Here is a 15,219-nt window from a genome sequence, read left to right on the forward strand (position 1 = left end):
TAAACCATCTTGTTAGTCTTTAAAGTGCTACATAGTCCTGTTTTTTGTTTCTGATAGCAATAGTATTTACTTTAAGGAAGAAGGAAATTCACTTTTCTTCCTGGACAGTTTCTCTGATCAGGATTCTATGCAAACGCAAAGTGAGATGGTTCCCAGATATCTTGGATTTAGGACAAATGCAGACACATGATGCCAGGGAAGTTGCTCATAAGCATGGACTTATAATGAATGTCATCAGATACAAGATTTCATCTTAGTAGAATGTTAAAAGAAGACCTCCACAAAGGAAAACAAGTGGTGTCACATAAAACAAAGATCCAATTCTTTAAGAGTCTTTTGGGGGAGTTATGATCTCATACAGAGGCATGTTTCACTGATCTGGAGTTTACATGGCACCTATCCAGTAAATCTAGATATTCCCTCTTCATCACAACTCTTGGCAGGCCTAGCTCCAATTGTATAGTATCTGCTCCCACAACTCCTGAATGCAGAGAATGTGTGTGGGTTGGCTGTTTTTATTTTGTTTTGGTTCCCCAAAGGGATCTTTCTGATCTAGTTCAGAAAGGGGGTCCTGTTCCTTTAAATGTTTGACCACTCTCCACTTCCCAGGGGAAGGCCTCAATTGCACATTAATTTCAGGTTTTGCTGCCAAAACAATAAAACAAGCACTGCAAACGGCATTGTCTCCATCTTATTCTCTGCAAGGTCCAGATACAATAGGAACTAAAAGGAGAGCACAGCATCCCTCCAGTTGAAACAGTGATTCACTCAGGTCTTGAAACACTGCTTCTTCCATGGATAATGGATCTTTTCAGGTTGTAGTTCTCAGTGTGTCTGATAGGGTTTTTATAATTACTAGAAAGATCATGATCAGCCTTAGCCCAGAGAAAATTCTCCTGTCCTAGATGCATCAGTGTGTTCTATTTTTATGGGCACTGCCCGGACAAGGGATTTATGGCTCTCCAGCATTTTGGAGCTGATGGTGATGAACCTCCTAGCCTCGGTTGACAAACTTAGGTTAGCCATGCTTGTGCTAGTGCTTTCCCATGGGTTCTGAAGCCCTCTTCACTATCTAGTCTTCAGAGCCTAGTGCTAGAATTAGCCCCAACTTCAAAGCAACCTTTAAATAAATATTTTTAGAACATTATCACAAGCCCTGCTAATTGAGTCTGTTGATTCAGGCCAGTAAGCTTGCACTCACAGGCTCCAAATGCTAAGTGAACATACCATAGGGGGAGATGAACACCAGGACTTAAATGATGGGTTTGGTATATTAGCAAATTGTATCCTCCACTCCCAAATATCTCACCTTTCGTAACTCAACTTGGTGGATGGTGATTTGCTTCTTTGCATCTGGAACTAGTATATAGCAGTGTTTCTCAACTTTTTTTTTTATAAAGTACCCCTTTAAAAATAAATTATAAATATCCCCAGTACTTAGTTTTCAGACACACCATTTATTTTCTACCATTGCAACACATTTGTTTAAACAACTTAGTCATAGCTGGGCGGGCGATTACATTTTGGGGTTGTAAAAAGTACAAAAATAATAAAGCGCTGTAAAACTTAAAACAAAAATTCAGTTTTCTCCAAATTGACATACCCCCTCAGACTTCTCTCAAGTATCCCTGAGGGTACTTGTACCACTGGTTGAGAAACACTGGTATAATGGTGTGCCCTCTAACCTCAGTATTTGTCGGCATCTGGAATGTGAGGTGGCAAATGACATATTTCCCCAAAGTGAGGTTGCTGTCTGTCTTACTCTCTCTTCCACTGCTTCCCTAAGGACAGTACAAATGATAGGAGTGAAAGAGGCAATGCTACTGTTGCCCTTCTGATTGCAGAGGCTTTGGCTGTCATGCCTGATTAATGTAGACCTGGGTATTTGAATGTCTTTTTCGCACAGAAGAGGCCTGCTGTTGCAGACTCACACTGCGCCAGGGACCAGAAAAGTTGTATGAAGTTGTAATTACTACAGTGGACCCCAAAGAGAAGTCAGCAAATCACATTTATTTTGTTGGCTGGTTCAAAGTCAGTACTTGTTACACTAGTGATACCGAACCTGGAGTTCCTCCAGGAGAGCTTTATTCTGGATGTATAGGGGTGTCCAGGCAGAAAGATCAACTCTCTACAGTACAATCTTCTCAGCATCTTCAAGACAAAGAAGTTTTGTACAAAACCAGCATTAATATTTTCTCTAAGGACTGCCCTTATTCTAGAACCACAAGGTTGTAGAACATGATTTTGGAATCTTTCTGATCTTAGTGGCTCTATATGGATTGAACTGCTGCAAGGGTCATCAGTGTATTTCTGATTCATTAGAGCAGGTCACCTTCAGGCTATAACCACCAATCAGATGAGGATTATTTTAAATTAAAAATTGGGAGCTTTCTCTAATGAAACCAGTATTGTACTTCTAATTCATTCAGACTTAGCCAGTGTCCTTTCCTCTTTTGTTCTTTTTGGGTAGAAGTCTTCTCCATGCCTTAGTGTCAAGGGAAAAATTGGGTCCGGGAGGAATACTTATATACAATGTACCTCATTTTGGATGTTCACATTTAAAGGATGATCATGCTTCATGCCCTGAAGGCTATGAACATCTTTTTCTTCTATTTCATGCTGACTATGATAACCTGAAAAATTCCTTTTGTTTGAGTATTAGGTTCAGAGATCCTGGATACAAGTAGATCCTCCAGAATAGAGATGGAGATTGACATCCATAGAGTAAGATTTGTTGTCATCAGGTGGAATATGCCGTGCCCTGCCCTAAAAGAAATTGTCCTTTTCCCTCAAAGTATATTTAATAAAATCTATAATTTCAAAAAGTAGATTTTAGTTTCTCTGGCAGTAGAAGTTATCTTAGCTGGAAGGAACTTTCAAGAACTTTAATTCCTTCCTGCCAGTTTCTGTCCCCAAGCTGCAAAATCAAGTTGAAGCACCATCCTAGTGGATCTGTGGACCTTATTGTTAAAAAAGGACATTTTCAGCCAAGTATGGATACATTTTCCTGTTCTCAGTTGTCTTTGATTTATTAATCAGATTGTTCTGTATTGCACAATTTAGCAATGGCAAAAGCCAGCTCCTCACGAGCACTGGCTCCCGCTTGCTCACCCCTCTCCCATGATGCTGCCTCTGATACACTAACACATCCCTAATTTAAAGTGAACAATGCTGCATGTCTTGTACCTGAAAATCCAGTCTTTCTGTTTTGAGGGAAAGTAGTAATTCTAGTGGGAGTTATTTCTGTCCTCTACGACAGCAGTTCTCAACCAGGGTGCACGCAGAGGACTTCCAGGCTACGTCTAGACTGCAAGCCTCTTTCGAAAAAGAGTGTATAGACTACAACGAGTACATTTGAAAAAGCAAGCCACTTTTTCGAAAGAGAGCACCCAGGCAATCTGGATGCTCTCTTTCAAAAAAGCACAATTTGCATTACATAGAGCCTTTTTTCGAAAGAGCACTTTCAAAAGCGCTCTAATTTACCCCTAAATGTCTTCTAAAAACTCAGTAAGCAGTGGAAGAGTTGGTAATGCTGCTAGACAATATTGAGCCCCTTGGTCTGGTAAACTCTCTGGTTCGGCACTGGTCCTGAGGGTGCCGGACTAGGGAGGTTAAACCAGTACAAATTAGGGATGTAATAATGGAATAATCATGTAACTGCATCCAAAAGTAGCAGTTACATGATTATTCAATAGTCCTTAGTGGCAGGGCTGGCAGCCAGTGTGCTCCTGGCCCCACTCCCAGGGAGGCCCTGCCACTCCATGCTACTGCCTGTGTCAGAGGAAGGAGCGTGACGTGGCAGCAGCCTGGGCCTGCTGCAGACAGAGGCTGCTCCATGGCAGCCTCCACTGCCCCCACCCCCACACTGCGGCAGTGTAGGAGGCAGCAACATAGGTGGGGGAAGGCGTCTCTCTGGAACCAGTGCTCATGGGGAACCAGCTTTTAAGCTGGCTCTCCTTGAGCACCGGTTCCTGCCTTCCTTTCCCCCGCTGCCTCTGTGTGAGGCAGCAAGGTGGGTGGGGCAACAGAGGCTCTATGGAGAGCCAAGTTAAAAAGCGGCTTCCTGCCTGCCCCCCTCGCCCTCCACGCTGCTACATCTCACCCCCCCTTACCTTCCACACTTCTACAGAGGCAGTAGAAGGTGGTAGGGGGAAATGCGTGTAGCTGATAGGATTAATCAGTAAGCCTAGGCTTATTGATAAATCATGTAGTCGATTACACGTTGACATTCCTAGAACAAACTAAAATTTCACACAAAAAATGATTTATTTATACTGCTTTATATACTATATCATGAAATGTACATTTATATTCCAAATGATTTATTTTATAACTATATGGTAAAAGTGAGAAAGTAAGCAATTTTTCAGTGATAGTGTGCTGTGACACTTACGTATTTTTATGTTTGAGTTTGTAGGTTTTTACATCTAGGGGGTATACAAGACATATGAGACTCCTGAAAGGGGTAGAATAGTCTTGAAACATTGGGAACTACAACTAGGAGTCAGAGTGGAATTTCTTAGGAGGACTAAGGGGTGAGGGAAGTTCCATACCCTGTCTTCCTTCTTTGCACATCCACACCGCAGCTGGTCACAGTCTAGTCCTAAAAATATGCCCTGTGTTACTCAGATCCAAGTCAAACACTGCATTGTGTTCTCTCGGTTCATGGGAATTTACACACACCATATATTAATGAAGCAAAATACAGGACTATGTAGCACTTTAAAGACTAACAAGATGGTTTATTAGATGATGAGCTTTCGTGGGCCAGACCCACTTCCTCAGATTAAGTATCTGAGGAAGTGGGTCTGGCCCACGAAAGCTCATCATCTAATAAACCATCTTGTTAGTCTTTAAAGTGCTACATAGTCCTGTATTTTGCTTCAGCTACACCAGACTAACACGGCTACATTTCTATTACTATTCCATATATTAATGGTAATGATTAATCCTTTGCAATTCTGTAGCACTGTACAATCTAGAATCTTAGTCCTTTACAAGTGTAACCCCCTTTTTTCTCCCTGGGTTACTTGGGAGCAGGCCACGCTCACCTGTGTGCCTGGGCACCTGATGTTTTTAACATAAAAGGAGATCCAGAGTACTCCAGTGATGATGTTATTTAGTTGGGGATTCCCTTTCCACCCCTTTGCTGCAGTCCCTTGCTCCTAAAGGAACAATGGCAGTGCCTCCACCTGGCTGACTCTCACACACTTAATGGTGTGCCTCGGGTGCTGCCAGGAATAAAATTATTCCAGTAATAATCTGGATCTAACTCCAAAACAACAATTATAAATAATATACATATGATATAATATAATATGACTATATTAGAATTAACACACCTTTACTTAACAATTTAAAGACATGGAGTTTAACAGATTAAAAGTGAATAAAATCAATTAACAAAGTACACAGAAATAAGGAAACTTATATATCTGGCATTTACATTGCCACTATTTATCCCACCCCTGTGTTGTACTCCACTGGATTCAGACTCCCAGACACTTGCTTGCATGGACGAGCTTGAAGATCTGCAGCTGAAGTGGACACAGCACTATGCAGATTGTATGTCAGTCCAGTCAGAAAAAATGGTGTGGCCCCTTTAAAAAACGTGTGGTGAGGCTTTTTGGTCCTAACAGGCTGGCGATGGCCACCTGCCATCTTGCCTTCCTGCACGGGGTTGGACAGCTCCTCTGTGGAACCCAGTAATTGCCAGACTGCCTCCATATTGAGCTGGACAACCCAGGATTTTTGCCTCCTGTCTGGGGAAAAAAATCAGAAAGTACAGGACGGTTTAGGTGCCCTGTATTTTCTGAATTTTTGTATTGGACAGGAAGCGAAAATACTGAACTGTCTGGTTCAATACCGGACACCTGGCAACCCTAAGTAGTAAAAGCCAGAGGCTCATGTAGGAAAATGGCGACTACACAGGTACAAGTTAAGCCTCACATCGTGCCTCAGTACTAGTTAGCTGTTAATTAGGATGGCTTTAATTAGGGGTCTCACACTACTGGTCCACTCTACTGTGTGGAGGGATTGCGCAATCTGGCCAAGGGCTCCTGGCGTGCTGGGGGAGGGGCCTGTCTGTTTCTGGCCCCCAAAGCGCATAGGGCAGCGTTTCCCAAACTATGGGCTGCAGCCTGGTATCAAGCCGCGGGAAAAAAGTACCGGGCCTCAGCATGGCTGCCGCAGTGTTCCGGGCTCCCGGAGTGCCCATGCGGTGCCGAGTCCCCCAACCCCTGGGCTGGGCTGGTCGGAAGGTGCAACCGGATGTTCTGGGCTCTCAGCAGAGGCAGAGGGGAGCAGGGGGAGGGCAGTTGCCCCTGGTCGCCACACTAGGTGGTGCCGGGCTGGGCTGCGGGAGTGGGGAGGTGCAGGGCACTGGGCTTATTTGGGCTGCAGGAGGAGGAAGGTACCAGGAACTCAGCACTGGACTCAAGGGGAGGGAAGGAGGAAGGGGCAGGGAATCAGCGCTGGGCTCATCATGTCTGCATGGTTTGGGGGGAGGTGCAGGGAAATGGAGCTCAGCTGGCCTGCGGGAGTGGGGAGGTGCGTGGTGCTGAGCTGAGCTGAGATGGGCTGGGCTGCGGGGAAGGGGGGGAGTTGTGGGTGGGGGATAAGGGTGCGGAGCTCAGTTTGGCTGCAGGACGGAGGTGCCGGGAACCAGGGCTAGACTCAAGGGGAGGGAGGGGCTGGAAATCGGAGCTGGGCTCAGCAGTTCTGCGGGCCTTGACGGGGAGGTGCAGGGAAACGGGGCTCAGCTGTGCTGTGGGAGAGGCATGCAGGGAACCAGTGCGGGGCTCAACTGGGCTGAGGTGGATGGGGGAAGGCATAGGGAACAGAAAGGCAGCTCAGCTGGGTTGTGAGGGGCTGCAGGGAACTGGTGCTGCACTCCCTTGGATTGTGGGGGATGATTTTGGGGGAGGTGCAGAGAACCAGTTCCCTGCAGCCCCTCACAACCCAGCTGAGCTGCCTTTCTGGCACCCTCTGGACCTGACTGGTCCCAGATGAGGGATTTTTTGGACCAGGGGAGGTCATTTCAGGGCTTCTGGTTCCCCTTCTCCCCACTAAGCTTCTTTGCACCTTCCTCCCCTGTAACCCAGCTTAGTGGGGAGAGGGGGAACCAGGAGCCCTGAAATGACCTCCCCTGGTCCAAAAAATCCCTCATCTGGGACCAGTCAGGTCCAGAGGGTGCCAGACCAGGGACGTCCAACTCATACCCAAGTCCCCTCCTTGCACTCTCCCTCCTAGCCAGATACCCTACCTCCAGTCTGCTCCTGCTCCTGCCTCCCAGAGTGCCTATACGGTGCTGGGTCCCCCAAGTCCTGGCCCAGGCTGGGTGAAACAGTGAACATTTATTCATTTTTCATTCTTTTTTTATATGCGTTTATATTTTTGGTCTGCAAAAAAAGTACCGAAAAGAAAACGGGTTCCAACTAAAGTAAAAAGTTTGGGAAACCGTGGTCTAGCCAGCTTTCTATCCATCTTACAGTCCATTTCTCCAATCCATATTCCCTTAACTTGCTGTCAAGAATATTGTTGGTGACCGTATCTAAAGCTTTGCTAAAGCTGGCACTGGGGGCTTTGGGAGGACCAGAAACAACTTATTTGCATATTCATCATTTGCATAATCATTTGCATGTAAATATGCAAATAGGCAAATGAACATGACCTGTCCTCCAAAAGCTCATAAATGGATTTACTGGTCCCCGTGTCAAAAAGTTTGGGAACCGCTGTCGTATGGGATGCAACCACTGATGCCACATGATGTCAGTGCCTCCTGCTAATTCCCAGAGCTGTGTGCTTGGGGATCTGGGTGCTATGGGGAAAAAGTGTGGGGAGATGGCTGTAAGAGGCAGTGTTTGACGGCCAATAACAGACAGGCCCTGCTGGGAGTCCTGGGCCCGATTGCGCAATCACTCCTGTTGAGACTGGCCTGCAGGCCTGAATTTGAGATGCCTGGTTTTAATCCCAATAGTAATTTGGTGGAAGAACCCAGCAATTCTGTCTTTGTCCTTTGCTCTTACATAAACTACCTGCATAGATCTTTCTAGCCGCTACAGAACAACTGACTCATAAGATTAAATAACTGTCAGAAGTTAATTTAACAGAAGCAGATTTTTTTTAAAAAAAAAAAGCTAAAATAGATTTGTTTTACTGTATAAACTGCACAAGATACTGTCAGATGCACAAAGCAGAGATACTTGTAAGTTGTTAAAATAATACATTATTACTGATAGGTTACTTTCATACACCTAGGAACAAGACTATTCAGTAAGTTTGCAGTATATTCACAAGTAAATACTTAACTTTGTTCTTAATAGAAAACATCAATTATGCAGTGCATTATGGAGACAATACAGTTGCTTGGGTGAGCGACTGTTTTTAATAACTGTAATTCTACTTCTGATATGCTTTTTTTGAGCAACAAGTGCCAGAGAGCTATGAAAGAGAGAAAGAGTCAGTTACAGAAGAGAAAATAGAATTTGTAAAAAGATGAGACTTCATGTGTAGAAAAATTTCTTTTGTTCACTGAAGGAAAGTGCAAGCTGTGGTGTTTTACACTGCATATAAATAAGAATAGCTCTGAATCCAAAGCAAACATACATAGTGGCAATATGGCTACAGAGTGGAAAAAGTGCTTAATGAAAATGCTTTGCCAAACAGTTTTTAAATAATGGCCAAATAATCTGGATTTATTGGCTTGTGTTTTATTTCATAGCAATTGTATTTTTTGTTTTTGAAATAAACCGTAGGACTAGGGAAAACACATTTAATATATTTCAGTAGGATAGAACTGTTGTAAAGTCATTCACTTCCAAGTTTCTGGGTGTTTTGTTTTGTTGGGTTTTTTAAATATACCAAATGAAATCTTCCAGGAGAGGGAAAATATTTTATCCAAAAGGAGGATTGAACAATCCCAAAACTTTTTTTATTTACAAAGATAACTTGCATGAAAAACTTCTGTATCTACAACTGCACATTAGACAACCATATTTCATTCCTTGCTAACAGCAGAGAATGTATTCATGTCTGTCTTTTCTAAAAAAGGCCCTTTATTCTCTTTAGGGCTGATGCCCACTATAGTTGTGAGCAATAATGAAAAGTTGAGTGTAAGAGTGGCATCTGATGAATTTGACCAAGGATTAGGGCAAGGCCTGAGCAGGAATTCCAGCAACTGGGACAAAGTTAATATTTCCATCCATTGGCATCCTTGCTTGATCAGTGGCTTGTACATGTCTGGAATTTAAGTCCTGATTTCAGTGAATATATTGGAATCTTCTTTATCACTGAGGCACATTAAAATGAACTGATACATAAATAGAATTCAAAAGAAAATTTTAGTACTAATGCTTAGATCCTCCCTAGCCCTCTTTTATTCCTCTTTTATGTCCTCTCCTCTTACTGTCGTTTTAATACATCTACTTCAGTTCCAAATTGCCAAGACCCAAACCTTTTCTTTATTCAAGTCTGTCTTAAAGGAGGCACTTCTATTTATGTTGACCCAAAAGAGTTAGCTAAAAACAGTGATAACCCGCAAAGTTATCCCTGTCTTTTGGGTTTCCCAATTTGATTAATTTTGTGTGCACTTGTCTTCTAACTTTAAATCTGTTCAGGGGAAGGCCTTTATGCTGCACAGCACTGACAATGATTGTCAATACAAGTTGAACCTCTCTAGTCTGGCACTCTCTGCTCTGGCACCATCTGTGGTGCAGCATGATTTGAGTTAGCTGGATGACCGCTTATCATGGAGCAACATGCAGGACAATGTAGCACTTTAAAGACTAACAAGATGGTTTATTAGATGATGAGCTTTCATGGGCCAGACCCACTTCCTCAGATCAAATAGTGGAAGAAAATAGTCACAACCATATATACCAAAGGATACAATTAAAAAAAATGAACACATATGAAAAGGACAAATCACATTTCAGAACAGGGGGGAGTTGTAGAGGGGGGGGGGAAGGAAGGAAGGTAAGTGTCTGTGAATTGATGATATTAGAGGTGGGGAGAGTGGGATGTTTGTGAGTTAATGGTATTAGAGGTGATAATTGGGGAAGCTATCTTGGTAATGGGTAAGATAGCTTGAGTGTTTGTTCATTCCTTTTTGGAGAGTGTCGAATTTTAACATGAATGACAGTTCAGAGGATTCCCTTTCACGTGCAGATGTAAAAGGTCTTTGTAGCAGAATGCAGGTGGTTAAGTCATTGAGAGAGTGTCCTTTCTGGTTAAAATGGCAAGAAACTGTTTTTTCTTTGTGATCTTGTCTGATATCTGTTTTGTGGGCATTAATCCTTTGGCGAAGTGTCTGAGATGTTTGTCCAATGTACATAGCAGACGGACACTTTCGGCACATGATAGCATAGATTATATTTCTGGATGCGCAGGAATATGTGTTCTTGATCTTATAATTCACTTGGTTAGGTCCAATAATGGTATCAGCAGAATGAATATGTGGACAAAGCTGGCAACGGGTTTGTTGCAAGGGAAGGTACCAGGGTTGGTATTAGTGTGGTATGTACTGTGGTTGTTGGTAAGAATCATCTTGAGGTTAGGTGGTTGTCTATAGGAGACTATGGGTCTGTCTCCCAGAGCCTCTTGGAGTATGGTATCCTGTTCCAGTGTAGGCTGTAGTTTATTGATAATGTGTTGGACAGGTTTAAGTTGGGGGTTGTAGGTGATGACAAGTGGTGTTCTATTGTTGGTTTTCTTGGGTCTGTCTTGAAGTAGATGGTTTCTAGGTATTCGTCTGGCTCTTTCAATTTGCTTTTTTATTTCTCCAGGTGGGTAGTTGAGGTTTATAAATGCTTGGTAGAGATCCTGAAGCTTCTGGTCTCTGTCAGTGGGATTAGAGCAGATGCGGTTGTATCGAAGGGCTTGGCTATAGACGATGGATCGTGTGGTGTGTTCTGGATGGGAGCTGGAAGGATGTAGGTAACTGTATGAGTCGGTGGGTTTTCTGTAGAGAGTGGTGTCTAATTTTCCATTGTTGATTTGTACTGTGGTGTCCAGGAAGTGGATCTCTCGTGTAGAATGGTCCAGGCTGAGGTTGATGGTGGGATGTAGGTTGTTGAAATCTCTGTGGAATATCTCCAGTGTTTCTTGGCCATGCGTCCAGATCATAAAGTTGTCATCGATGTACCGTAGGTAGAGAAATTCTGAAATGTGATTTGTCCTTTTCATATGTGTTCATTTTTTTAAATTGTATCTTTTGGTATATATGGTTGTGACTATTTTCTTCCACTATTTGATCTGAGGAAGTGGGTCTGGCCCACGAAAGCTCATCATCTAATAAACCATCTTGTTAGTCTTTAAAGTGCTACATTGTCCTTCATTTTGCTTCAGGTACCCCAGACTAACACGGCTACATTTCTATCGCTTATCATGGGTGTGCCTAAGTTTCCTGCAGACCCATAAAGCTTGTTTACAGCCACCAGCAGTGGCGAAGCGAGGGTGTTATGTGCCCAGGGGCAAAGGGAAAATTTGCCCGCCTCAGTCATTTGCTCCCTCCAATCCCGGAGCAGCTTGGCTATTATTATATGGTCCTTGCTGCAGCCCTGGGAAGTCGGGGACAGCAAAGAGCTGGCCAGCTGAGCCTTCCACACCCTGTCCCCTCCCCGCAGCAGCAGCTCACCTTCCATCTGCACGCTGCTGTGCGGCTCTACAGAGGAGGTGAATGGGCAGAGAAAAGTTAACAATATAACTTTTGGCAGCTAAATTGGTGTCCCCCGTAGCATGGCACCCCGGAGGCAACTGTCCCCCTCTGTTTCTCTCCCCCCCTCACTATGCCACTGGCCACCAGTCCTGGCTCTCAGTGTTCTGTGCTGTTATTTAGCTCTAATTTACCCCTAAATGACTAAGAGCCCAGTAAGCAGTGGAAGTGCTGGTAATGCTGCTAGACAATATTGCCCTCTTGTCAGTTGGCAAATTCTCTGATTTGGCACCAGTCTAGGGTTGCCAGATGGTTTCAGCAAAAATACTGGACACACTTGATATTACATCACAATCTACATTATATCTTATTTAGAAAATACTGGACATTTATATTTTCTCATTTATATTTTTTCAATTTGTTTCCCAAACAGAAAGCTCAAATACTGGATTGTTCGGTTCAAAACCGGACACCTGGCAACCCTCCACCAGTCAAGTCCCAAGGGGTTCAACCTATACAAGACGTTAGGACAAAACTTCTAATCAGATTTGTATACTCTAAGGACTACTTCCAGTGAATCATTAGCTTGGGTTTTGATAAAACTCTTTTCCTCCCTTTCCATACTGAGACATCTGTCCAGATATTGCAGATATCAGTTAGGTTATCTGTTTGTTTTTCTATCCTCTAATCTGATGCCACAAATATCTCATGAGGTCTGTGGAAGGTAGTCCTCGAGCAGTGTTTTGTCTAGATTGATAGAATGCTGATCGTTCTTCATACATGTGTTCTCACTTTTCTTCTTACGTTTACTGTTATGTATTTTTGTAAAAGAGAAGGAGGGAGTATTTTGGTCACACTGGTATTCCATGTTTATGAATGCTGTCTATTGGAACATTCTTACTGCTGAGATCAGATTTCGGCTGTGAAGTTTTATTTTGACTTTTTTAAAACTGAAGATCTATGTATTGTTGCTTTAAATGCCACTCAACTAAAGTAATCCATTCATACTGAGCAAGTAACTGAAAATACATGGGTTTTCAATATCTTTTTTTAAAGTCTCTCTAGAACATTATGTGTATATTTAGTTATTTTTAAAACAGCTCTTAAGCCCCTGTGGAAAACTTTAACTGTGAGAGAAATATATTAAAATAAAAGATGTGGTATCCTATGGGCCCAATCCTTTGGGTACAATTCTTGTATGTAAGTAGCCCCATTACATGAACTGAAGCATCAGATCTTGCTTCAAGAAATTGAGAACTGAGGATTGTTCATCAGTATGAATACGATTTTCTTAGATTTGGCTGGGATTTAGGAATTTAGTTTGCTTCAGTGACTTTTTGAGACTTAGCAAGAATTTGATTTGACTCTCTTTGTGTGTGTCTTTGAGGTTATTTTTCTAGAAAGGAAATCTAGTAAGCAAAGTATAATTGTACCATATGAAACTTTGCATATACTGTGTTATAGTTACTGGAATATCTCTAAGACTTGTTTCCTTTTTTCTTTATTGCAGACCTATCCATGGCAGTGCAGAAATTTTCTCAGTCACTACAGGATTTCCAGTTTGAGTGTATTGGAGATGCTGAAACAGATGATGAAATTAATATTGGTAAGCATGTTCCAGCACACTAATATTCCCATTTTACAACATTTAAAAGATGTGATTATAAAATGAAGGTGTAAACAACCAATTCTGTCAGTTTATGCAGTTACGGTATGTCTGTACTACAGATTCTGCAGCAGCACAGGGGTTTTTCCGTTGCTGTAGTTCATCTATCTCTCTGGGCAGCAGTAACTAACCCTATACTGAGTCTGCACCAGGGGTTAGGTCAGTTTAAGCATGGTATTGCTCAGGGGTTTGAAGTTTTTGCATCCTTGAGTGACATAGCTACATCGATCTACGTTTTATATAGATACCAGGGCTTAATTGTGAATCGAGGAGGAAAAACCTTCGGAAGTTGTTGGAACACTTTATTTCTCTCTATATATTAAAAAAACCTTTTCCTGCATGACCTTTTCCTGCCTCCCACAGCCTCTTCCCTTCCCCCTCAGCCGCCCCACCTCCTCCCTTCCTCCTTGCTGCTAACCCAGCAGGGGTCAGCATCCTATGACTCTGGAGTAGCAGCACTGAAGGTAAGATGCTACTGCTGCTGGGTTTGTTGGGCAGGGGATGAATGGGGGATCAGGACTGCATGGCAGGCTTGGGGGGGGCAGTGAAGCCTGTGAGAGGGGCAGCAAGGCCCGTGGGGGGGGGGGGGAGAGCCAGGGCTGGTGTGTGGGGGGGGAATGTGGTAGAGAGTTGGGGGAGAGGGGAGGGCTGGGGCCAGGGCGGCCTCAGAACTGGGCCCTCCCCGCTGTCTTGGGGGGGGGCAAGAGAGGTGGGCTCAGGTCTGGGCCCTCCCCAGCTGAGATGGGGGTTGGCGAGTGCAGCTAGCTGGGGGTGCTGCCCCCTCATATCTTCATATATCAAAATGTGATGTGTGCATGCAAAATGTAGCTCAGCCCCTTTAGAATGCTATAGAGTCAAGTAAGATTTGTTTCAAATCCTGCTAATTCTTCTAAATGTAAACCAGTTTTCTGTGGGCCATTGAAAGGCATCCCTTATTCCCTAGGAACAGGCTTCCTGTCCATTTTCAGTTTTCTTGCTGCTATTGGTTTGGCACTAGACTTGTTCAAATAAAGGACAAATTTTTATTTTTATTTTTTTATGGGAAAACTATGCAGTGAGTGTTTTCCTTACACACAAAGACCGAAAAATAAAAATGCTGAACTGATTTTTCTCAAGCTAAAACAAAATAAATAAATAGCTTCAGGCAAACATAAGGATTGAAAAAATTCAGCCCCAAGGAAGTGATTAAAACAATTTTACAAGCTGCTTTCTAATAGGTGAAGCAAAATGCAGGACTATGTAGCACTTTAAAGACTAACAACATGGTTTATTAGATGATGAGCTTTCGTCGGCCAGACCCACTTCCTCAGATCAAATAGTGGAAGAAAATAGTCACAACCATATATACCAAAAGATACAATTTAAAAAAATGAACACACATGAAAAGGACAAATCACATTTCAGAACAGAAGGGGGATGCGGGGGGGGGGGGAGGAGAGGTGGGAGGAAGGACGGTAAGGGTCTGTGAGTTAATGATATTAGAGGTGGGGAAAGTTAGATGTATGTGAGCTAATGGTATTAGAGGTGATAATTAGGGAAGCTATCTTGGTAATGGGTACGGTAGTTGGGGTCTTTGTTCAATCCTCCCGGAGAGTGTCGAATTTTAACATGAATGACAGTTCAGAGGATTCCCTTTCAAGTGCAGATGTAAAAGGTCTTTGTAGCAGAATGCAGGTGGTTAAGTTGTTGAGACAGTGTCCTTTCTGGTTGAAATGGCAAGAAATAGTTTTTTCTTTGTGATCTTGTCTGATATCTGTTTTGTGGGCATTAATCCTTTGGCGAAGTGTCTGAGACGTTTGTCCAATGTACATAGCAGACGGACACTTTCGGCACATGATAGCATAAATTATATTTCTGGATGCGCAGGAATATGTGTTCTTGATCATATAACTCACTTGGT

The 15,219-nt window shown here is 43.1% G+C and overlaps 1 protein-coding gene across 1 annotated transcript in view; it reads left to right on the forward strand.

Moving 5' to 3' along the window:
- The window catches only part of ARHGAP42 (Rho GTPase activating protein 42), a 279,187-nt gene that overhangs the window by 59,304 nt on the left and 204,664 nt on the right, over positions 1 to 15,219 (forward strand). The window contains exon 2 of the mRNA XM_089775741.1: positions 13,164 to 13,259. Within this exon, the coding sequence (XP_089631867.1) occupies positions 13,164 to 13,259 (96 nt within the window). The remainder of the gene's footprint in view (positions 1 to 13,163; positions 13,260 to 15,219) is intronic.

This window comes from Pelodiscus sinensis, chromosome 1 (assembly GCF_052426305.1).
Source record: "Pelodiscus sinensis isolate ZL-2025 chromosome 1, ASM5242630v1, whole genome shotgun sequence".
NCBI lineage: Eukaryota > Metazoa > Chordata > Testudines > Trionychidae > Pelodiscus > Pelodiscus sinensis.